The sequence below is a fragment of the Thermobia domestica genome, chromosome 15 (genome assembly GCF_964235325.1).
Source record: "Thermobia domestica chromosome 15, izTheDome1.hap1.1, whole genome shotgun sequence".
Classification (NCBI taxonomy): Eukaryota; Metazoa; Arthropoda; class Insecta; order Zygentoma; family Lepismatidae; genus Thermobia; species Thermobia domestica.
In genome coordinates this window covers 189,220,823-189,230,475 of record NC_137468.1, presented here as the reverse complement: position 1 = coordinate 189,230,475, position 9,653 = coordinate 189,220,823, and the positions used below count along the sequence as shown (strand labels likewise).

The 9,653-nt window shown below is 36.2% G+C and overlaps 1 protein-coding gene across 1 annotated transcript; it reads left to right on the top strand.

The window, feature by feature from the left end:
• Nucleotides 1-5,544: 5,544 nt before the first annotated feature.
• On the top strand, nucleotides 5,545-5,982 carry LOC145671769 (uncharacterized). The gene has a single exon (XM_081740973.1). It carries the CDS (start codon nucleotides 5,545-5,547, stop codon nucleotides 5,980-5,982), a length of 438 nt encoding a protein of 145 aa, XP_081597099.1.
• Nucleotides 5,983-9,653: the final 3,671 nt, after the last annotated feature.

Here is a 9,653-nt window from a genome sequence, read left to right as displayed (position 1 = left end):
ATATACAGGTGTGTATATATAGAGAAAGAAAGAGAGAGAGAGAAAGTATGTGAGAGAGATAGAAAACAATATATGCTGTAATTTTAATTACAACGTAAAAAGTTATTGCAATTCATAATCTGGATTTTTACAAAGCGATTTGAACGCTTGAAGCGACTTAATATTCATAAAGCATCTTTTTCTTGAAGTGTCGCAAATAGTCTGATGCTTTGTAATATGTGCCAAAGAAATAAATGCATGTTTTTAACAGGATAGTATCATCTACCTTTTGCTTCAATTGATGGTATAAAATAATGTTGAGTTGATTTTAACATCCCTTTCAGCATCGAGGCTATATGAGACGTTTACCTACTGATTAGCGTGAAATCCGAACCACATGAGCTCACACCGGGAATCGAACCGGGTCTCTTACGTCAAAGGTGCGTATGCTAACCGCTTAGCTACGAAGGAACTCGGTATGAAACTAGAATAGCACACATTACCCCATATTATTTCACGGAAAGATTTCTGTTTTATGATCAGTTAAAATAGTATTTCTGGACACCGTAGCGAAAAATGTATTTGCTTTTTCAAGTAGTGTACGAAAAATACAAAGAATAAACACCGTAGAAACGAAACCAAGAAATGAATTCAAAGTAAAGTGCTTTGCCTCTCTCGAATAAATCACTCAATGTATTACAAGTGCATATCTCGTGCATTTCCAGTAGAATTATTAAAACGCGCTGGCTTTATAACTTGGTTGTGTGGTCTAGTGGCTAGCATGTGTGTCTGTGGTGTACAGGGTACCGGGTTTGATTCCCGGTGGGAGAACTTTTGGAATTTTAAATGTTCTCGACGTGTCTGTGTTTGTGTCCCTATTATTCAAGGTTACTGTAAAACGTGTATAACCGAGTAGGAAATATACAGAAAGTAGTGATAAGGGGAAAGTAGACTTTGGTAAGTGAACTTCGGGGCCGCCTTTCGCGACGTAAATTAAGAAGAAAATAAGTGGGTTTAGCGAGGCGCTTGAAATTACAATAATGATTGACGGTTCGGTTTCCAGTCCGGTTTTCTTTCAATATAAGGATATTTTATTTTTTCTAAATACAACGTTACATTTTTAACATTTGAATTGGTTATAAAAACAAAATCAGATAAACTGTCAGCTTTCAAACCTCTGTCACTTTTATTCATCACCTGTTTGTGTACGAAGATGACGCTATGGAAATGCTAGCACTACCAAAGTTCAAATAGATTTCTAAGTTAATATCAAATTGAAAACACACGCCCAAAATGAGAATATATGTTTCTGCTTTATATGTATAGTTCAATTATACCAAACAAAATCCGCTATCCCCATTCCCTTTGGCGGTAGGGGTAACTTTAAAATTTTAAAGTGGGACCCCCATTTCTTATTGGACATTTCGATTCTCCAGAAAAAAGTGACTGATTTCACCCAGAATTGAAAACAATTCCTTCACGGATGGGACATTAATCGATACGGGAAAAGGAGGGGTAGCAAAACGTTATGAAAATGTTTTTTGTCAGATCCGTGTTCTGTGGTCATACTGTTAGCATACTGGACTGCACAGTCAGAGATCCTGATTTCAATTCCTAGTAACCCTAGGGGAACACCAAATGAGTACATAACAAGTAGTGACTATTTTCATGAATATATGCATCATATAAAAATCGCTTAAAGTTTGATACTAAGATATTATTATTATTATTATTATTATTATTATTATTATTATTATTATTGTTATTATTATTATTATTATTATTATTATTATTATTATTATTATTATTATTATTATTATTATTATGTTACATATTACTTGAGCTTATAATTAGGAAGACCTAGGCGCAGATGGGAGGACAATATTAAGATGGATCTCGCAGAAATAGGAATACAAAGTAGAAACTGGATCCAGTTAGCTAAGGATAGAAGTCAGTGGAGAGCTTTTGTGAATGCGGCATTGAACCTCCGGGTTCCATAGGCCATAGAATTAGTTAGTTAGGAGGGTAAGTGTGCCTAAAGTCAGCCGTCTCCAGTAGTCAACCATTTTTCAGTAAAAAGCATATTAAATAAACATACAGTAGCTTGTTATCAAACAAATAATCAACTACAACTTAAATCAGTATTCAACCTCATTTGTTCTGGCCTGGTGTGACTCCTCGTGGCAGAAAAGAAAAATTATCATTTGAGGTCTGCTGATGCAAGTGAGCAAAGTGCGCATTTTGTTAATAAAAAAATAAGGAAGAAGCTTTACTTCAAAGTTAAGTTAAAATTATATTATTGTAAAATAGTACGAGCTATTGCTTTCTTCTATGCATGAATGTATCGTAGCTTATCAAAAATTCGTGGTTTATGATACAAAACAAGATATTGCGTAGAAATAAGGGGGGGCTGACTACAAGTTGCATTTTTGATAACGTTTTCCGGTAGTCAGCCATTAGGGGCTGACTACTGGAAATGACTCTTCACTTCAATTTCCAATGGTCAGCCCCCCATTACTTTCAACGGACGACTACTGGATACATATACTCCAGTAGTCATCCACTTATCATTCATTCAATTTAAATGACACATGACATACAACTAAGACACTTAACTAATACGTAGAAGACTTTTCTAACGATTTAATGAAAAAGTAACTGTTATGATGTCACTAATTGCATCATACAAGTATAATACAGTTATAAAGTACGGGACAAAATTAAACGATCGAAAATGCCATTAAAACTTATGACGATGTTGGTCGTTTATTTTTGTCCCGTACTTTAATATCAGTCTGGTATTGTAACCATTTCAATTCTTGTATTTTTCTAGAGCTGAGGGAAAAAAGGTTAAGGATTTATGGCTGGTCTGAATTATTTCTCTAAAATTTAAAAAGGACAGGTAATGAGTATTTATTTTACCCTAAGCATACGCCCTACATAAGCTTTGGGGGCCCGGGCCCCCCGGCCCTAGCAGGATCGACGCCCTTGACTCTGATCATAGCTTAGTCTTTTAATCTAAGGTAGCTATGAGGAAGTAAGGGATATCCATATCTAATTGATTTATTTTTTTAAATTACTCCGCACAATGTCGCGTTTCTGAACGTTTTTAATTCCAAGGCTGCAAGTGCTCTTCAACTATTATTATTATTATTATTATTATTATTATTATTATTATTATTATTATTATTATTATTATTATTATTATTATTATTATTATTATTATTATTATTATTATCTGTTCTTATCAGCTCTGTTCCTAGAGTTGCCTGATTGCCGAAACAATCGTAAAAATTTACATTCTAACTCACTATGAGCGTGAGGAAAATATGTCTAACAGTTTAAGAACGCGTGATTTAGCGTTTCTTTCAACCAGTCCAAAGACATCTACTGGAATAGACTCAGTGTCAGATGTTTTTGCAATCAGGTGCGTTGAGGATACTCTATCCAAAGAGTCTTCTTATTCTACACTAATGAACATATATAAGGCTATTGTTCTGTCCGAAGAGGATCGATCTGCTATCAGTAGATACTTGCTAGTGAAATGCTCGATATCTTAGTCCTGGAACATACCAAATTTTAGCATTGGCCGTCTAGAGCCTACAAATATATCTTCGATATCAGAAATAGACGTTACGTCTGACTCAAACCAGGTAAACAACATATCCGTTATGGCATCTTGTACTGAAGCGACGCAAGGTGAAAGGTCTGCTTCTGTTTCTACAGTCAGTAGAGCCAGAAATAACTCCATATGATCTCAGAAGAAATTCAAAGAAAACCTTCGTAAAATACTTTCATATCATCTGGCTTTGATTAGCATCTTTTCTGGCTAGCTCCAATCAAAAACAAAACTACCAAACATATGCCCAGAGAAAAAATTCAAAGTGCAGTATCCTCCCAAGCATGGAGAAATTATCAGATGGTAAAGAATGAAAAGAAAAGAAAACTAGAAGAGGAATGTCTAAAATGAAAAAGGGAGAGAATACAAAAGAAAGGAAAAATTTTAAGCCAAACGAAAAGAAAAGGACTGTCAAGCCAAGTAGCACTAGTAGTTAAAAAGACGAGACGCAAGAAGTTGTTGAAATGCCGTCTAAGGCCTGAAGAAGAATTCATAAGTGATATTGAGAACGATACACTTAAATATATTGGGTGTCACTTTTGTGATCACTGGTACCACTTAAAATGCACGTGCCTCAGTGTATTATCGTACGAGGAACCTGCTAAACAAGTGCTTATGTGTCTTGAATGTGCTTAATGAACTTCATATTAAAGGGTTAATGTCATAGCTAAATATAAATATCAATGTAAATATAAATGTAAATATAAATAGGCCTATATATTAGTTTTAAATAGGCTAGTCTAGGCCGAGGCACATTTTTCTTAGTTTATGGTAAATATCATACAAGAAGTCTTTTTTCCTGTATCGCAATATATTTTCCACCAGGCCTGCTTCTAGCCACAGAGGTTTGGGGGGGCATAGATATGTTAGGGGGGCAAGTCATTAAAAATCTCTTACACATATCTAAATTGTGTTTTTTGTGTTGAGGTCTGGAGGGGCCACGAAAAGTTTAGGAGGGCCAGGCCACCTAGCTCCCTCTAGTTGCGGGCCTGTTTTCCACGTAGTTTTTCTTTGTAGGAACTCTGAGTGCAATATATTTGTCCCTTAATTTGCTACTGAGGAATTGATCTCTAAAATTCCATTAAAAAAGTCAATTCTATAGTGTGGCTGAGTACTGGTTAAAGTAATGGCTGATCTTTGGTTTTCATAGGCCGACTACTGTTTTTTTCAGGGTTTCTGGTATTTTCTTTTTCCTGTGTAATTATGTATAAAAGATTTCCTATGCGAGCTACACAAACGTAAAATTTAAACACTGTTCTTTCTAATGACATATGCAGTAAAAGTTATTAGTAAAAATGATTTTTTTATACTTTAACAAAGTTGAAAATCTCCTTAAATGGTCGACTACTGGCACATTTACCCTATTACTTGAGATGCAAACTATAGTTGCAATTTTTTGAAGGAATGTTGCCTAACTGGAAAGTAGAACTTTACATATTGTTTTGTCTGTGAAACATATGCTTGTTTAGCTTTATTTGAAAGTGTTAATTTTGCCAAAAATATTGAACGTTGGAAAACCGCAATAGCATTTCCTTATAGGGGCAAAAAAAAAAAAAAAGAGCTGATATTTCTAAAGGAGGCAATCGTAACAAAAACGGATAGGAGATAAACATAAATCGAAAATGTTATGTTGAAAACATTTTCATTGATTTTGTCTTCTGCCTCAGGCACTGACAAGGTTAGACAAATATTGTCTATTACGTTTAAAATTGCCTAAAGGAAAGTTGAACAGAATACCACAGATCTTATCACTCAGTAATCAGTTGTGAAGTGCTCCCTTGTAGTCAAACAACATATATCGAAATAACGTGTTTTCTGCCTCTTAGCAAATAAAAACTACGATCTTACTAGCTCTTGGAGTAACCAACTGCGCATGTCGTTTAATAGCTTCAACTAAAAGGGGTGCTCATTCAACGTGCAGCTCGTGAAAAGGGTAGAAGTCAGAAATGGCTGAGAATAGAAAAGAGCGTGTTCTTGCTTTAGTGCAAGAAGGCTATTGCGCTGCACAAGCCGCTGAAAGGTGTGGAGTTTTACCAAGAACAGCACAGAAGTGGATAAAGCGTTTTCGAGAGACTGGAGAAACCATGCGGCGCCGAGGTAGTGGTAGGCGTCGTGTGACAACACCTGAGCACGATGAGCAGCTTGTTGCTGCTGCGCGACTTAATCCCAACATGACCGCCAGACAACTTCGGCACGCATCAGCTTTTCCAGGCTCTCGAGATACTGCTGTACGGCGTCTTAGGGAAGCTAATCTTCACGCCCGTCGTGCTGCGGTGAAAGAATTCCTCTCGGAAGAGCATATAAGACGACGGCTTCAGTTTGCGGAAGAAAATGTGCATTCGTCTGTGAAGACAACATGTCTCCAATCACGGTTTATGTTGTGAACCGTGATTGGAGACATGTTGTCTTCACAGACGAATGCACATTTTCTTCCTCAAATAATGGCCCAGTAGTCGTGTATCGTCCGAGAGGCTCCAGGCATGATCCCAGATACGTTTTCCACAAACGTCACTGTGGTCGCGTATCTGTATCTGCTTGGGGTTTCATGACATCACAGTGTCTTGGAGTACTCCATAGGGTAGAGGGGCGTCTTACAGGTGAGCAATATTTACATATCCTTCGGGATGTTATGTTGCCATCTGTGCGTTTTATCTACCCCGATAGAGTAATCCAGTTTCAGCACGACAGGTCTCCGGTTCATATGTGTCAATTAGTTCAGAATTGGCTCTCGCAGCAGGCTGATTTAGAGGTCCTAGATTGGCCACCGCGTGGAGCCGATATGAATATAATTGAGACAGTATGGGCAGAGGTCACAAGGGTGATGAAGGAGAACTGGCCTAACCCACCTCCATCCACAAAAATCAACTATGGGAAATCGTTGAAAACAGCTGGGAGGAAGTCTCCCGTAGTGAACGCTTTTCCGCAGACTTACCGAAAGCATGCCCAGAAGGCTCCAGGCAGTCATCGATGTAGAAGGTCATTGGACCTCCTATTAGACACTTATATATAAACAGCCCTTTTCAGGGCTACGTATTCCCTTCCATTCTTTTTTTCTTGAATGCCAATGAAAATGTATCTACGTCACTTTCACCGTTAAACAATGAAAATGAAAAAAAATAAAACATAATAGCAGTGGACAAGACTCGATCGTGCGAACTTGTGTATTGTAATCTCTCACTTATCCCCTGAGCTACAAAGTAACACGTAGATTTTTTGAAAAAGATATTAGTAGTTCATAACAACACACTCCCTTTTTATGTAATTCATGTGCCCCTTGCTGCTATCGATGGCGTGAAAACAAAATGCTACACATTACCCCATATCATTTCACCAGTAGATTGCTGTTTTCTGATCAGTTAAAACAGGATTCCTGGATATCTAAGCGAAAAATGTATTTCTTTTTCATGTATTCTACGAAAAACCTAAAGAGTAAACAAAATCGAGACAAGCAACTTTCTCGAACAAACCACTCAATGTATCAGTGTCATTGCAAACAACGTCTCGCTGATGTAATGAATAACAACATGTAGTAAAGATCATGGGGTCTTCAGATCAAATACAGCTTGTCATATGGTTTTGTTTTCTTCAGCACAATAGATTTTTTTAAAAAATTATCCAGTCATGTGAGAAAAACAAATTTTGCAGAAATATAACATTTCGTTTTGAGAGGCGTATTAGCACGAAGAAATAGTTTTATTTCTTGCAATCCAAACCGTGAAGAATGAGCTAATGAATAGCGTTTATGGGTCTTTCAATAAGCACCATCCAGTGTGTTGTCGTCGGCAACGTTACGTTTTTCCTTTTCTTTTTGCTCGTTTTCGCGCATCACATTCTGTTTTTCAATGACTTCTAATGCTAAATTTTAATCCGCTGTTACTTCGTTCGTCGTTTTCACTTCCACCTACAATATTAGATTTAGGCATAGCTGACTATCCTCTAGTTTGTATCGAAGTTTTGTCAAGTTTCTAACCATTTTCTTCCAAGTACTAAATGTATTCAAATATTTATTTCAAACGGCTGATTTGATTTCCCGTGATGATCGGACAGACAAACACGACGTCACTTTTACATATTGACCGCCTTATTTGGAACTTGCCCCATTTCCCCCTCAAAAGTGGATTTTTAAAGACAACGGAAGATGGGCTCACATATTTTAAAATAAGGTGTTTATATCCATCTGTTCCTCTTACGACATATGTGTTAATGAATCCGATTGGACCAAATGCTAAATACTGTATATTTAAAAGATAATTTCAAGTGCTTCATCCGTTTTGCTGTGAAGACAAGTCACAATCTCGATGTCATCATTCTTAAATATTGTGCAAAAACGATACAAATTGCCCCTCTTCTCCATTTAGTACCGAAATTTCTAAACACGGTCGGACACGTGCACACTCGTTTTAAATAAGGAATTTATGTATCATATTTCATCTCACAAACGTGAGAGATTCTATTTTTGGCATACATTTTAACCCCCTCTCTTCTGTTTGGATACGCATTTCAATAAAAATGGCGTGACAACAACCCAGTCCGAGGTAGGTGTTAACTATGTTAATAAAATTAATTTCAAACGGTTCAGCCATTTTTCGTTATGATAAACAACGTGTTTTTAATTTATATACTATGCAAATATAGGTTAATAGTATTGTTCTGTCTTGTTATTTATTTATTTAAGTTATTTATTGATATAAAACTGAGGTGTTACGTTTAATGTTTAACAATACCTAGCATTTACCATGTTATCAACCGTGAAGTAGCGAATTTTGTGTCTAATATTTATATTATATTCAATTTAATGTGTCACGCTAGTAGCAAATTAAGCATAAATGCGAAAACATTGTTCACTTTCAGTTCTCAAGAGAATTTCTTTCCTGTCTTTCTATTATTTTGTCAATAGCTTACAAAACACTGACATCAGACTTTTGCAATTATATTTTTTAACGTTTTTCCCATAAACTCCCCCGAAAATTTAACCTGAATCGACCCTTACCGGGAATCGAACCCGAGACTACAAGAACCAAAAACACTCGCGCTAGCCACTAGACTTTTTTAATTTTTATTCCACGTTAATTAGTAAGCCCACGTTTCATATAGCCTCGCTGTTGAAAGTGTTACGTGAATATAGACTAGACCAAAATTAATTATTGGTGTCCATTTCAGGATCACTCAGTATTATGTTTTTAAGTGGGATCACTCAGTATTATGTTTTTAAGTGTTAGAGTGTTACAAAATCCAACACTTTTCAGTGCCTTATTAAACAACTTATTTTTTTAAAAAAGTCTTGAATGTGTATTCACGGATACAATAAGAATAAAAATCACTATTAGAAACAAACATTTGCAGTAAAAGGAAAAGCAGAAACTATTTGTATAATAAAAATGTATATCTTTGTCAAAATATTTGTGACTTGGTGTAATCTATATTCACGTAACATTCCTCCACTAAAAACATGCTACCGAGTGATCCTGAAATGAACACCAGTAAAAAATTTTGGTCTAGTCTATATTCACATAACAAAAGGAACAAGAAACTAAAAATCAACTCAACACTACTTTTATACCACCAATAGCAGCAAGGGGAAGACGATACTATCCCGAAAAAATGCATTTATTCCTTTGACCCGCATTGCAAAGCATCGGACAATTTGCAACATCAATTACAAAAGCTTGAAGAGAAAGAATCTTTATGGACAATAAGTTTCTTACATACAATATTCAATTATAAAATGCCTACTACTTATCTTTCTTATTTAATTTATGCGGCGCGATGGTTCACTGGTAGAGCGCTTACCTTTGGTGCATGCGGTCTCTGGTTTTATTCCGTTCAAGTAAGCTTGTGGTGGACAACATTATGTCCGTGACTTTTCTCAAAGCATTTCCTTTTCCTTCCACTTTCTCATTCCACCAATTCTTATATCATTTTTCTTACTTTAATTATCTTCTCCCTTAGCCTAAAATAGCAGGATTCTAGAACACTGGTCCGTATACCAATTGAGTGGTGATGAAGAAAGCAATCAACCTGGTTAACCTGCCTTCACTCGCTATCGCTTGCTCGA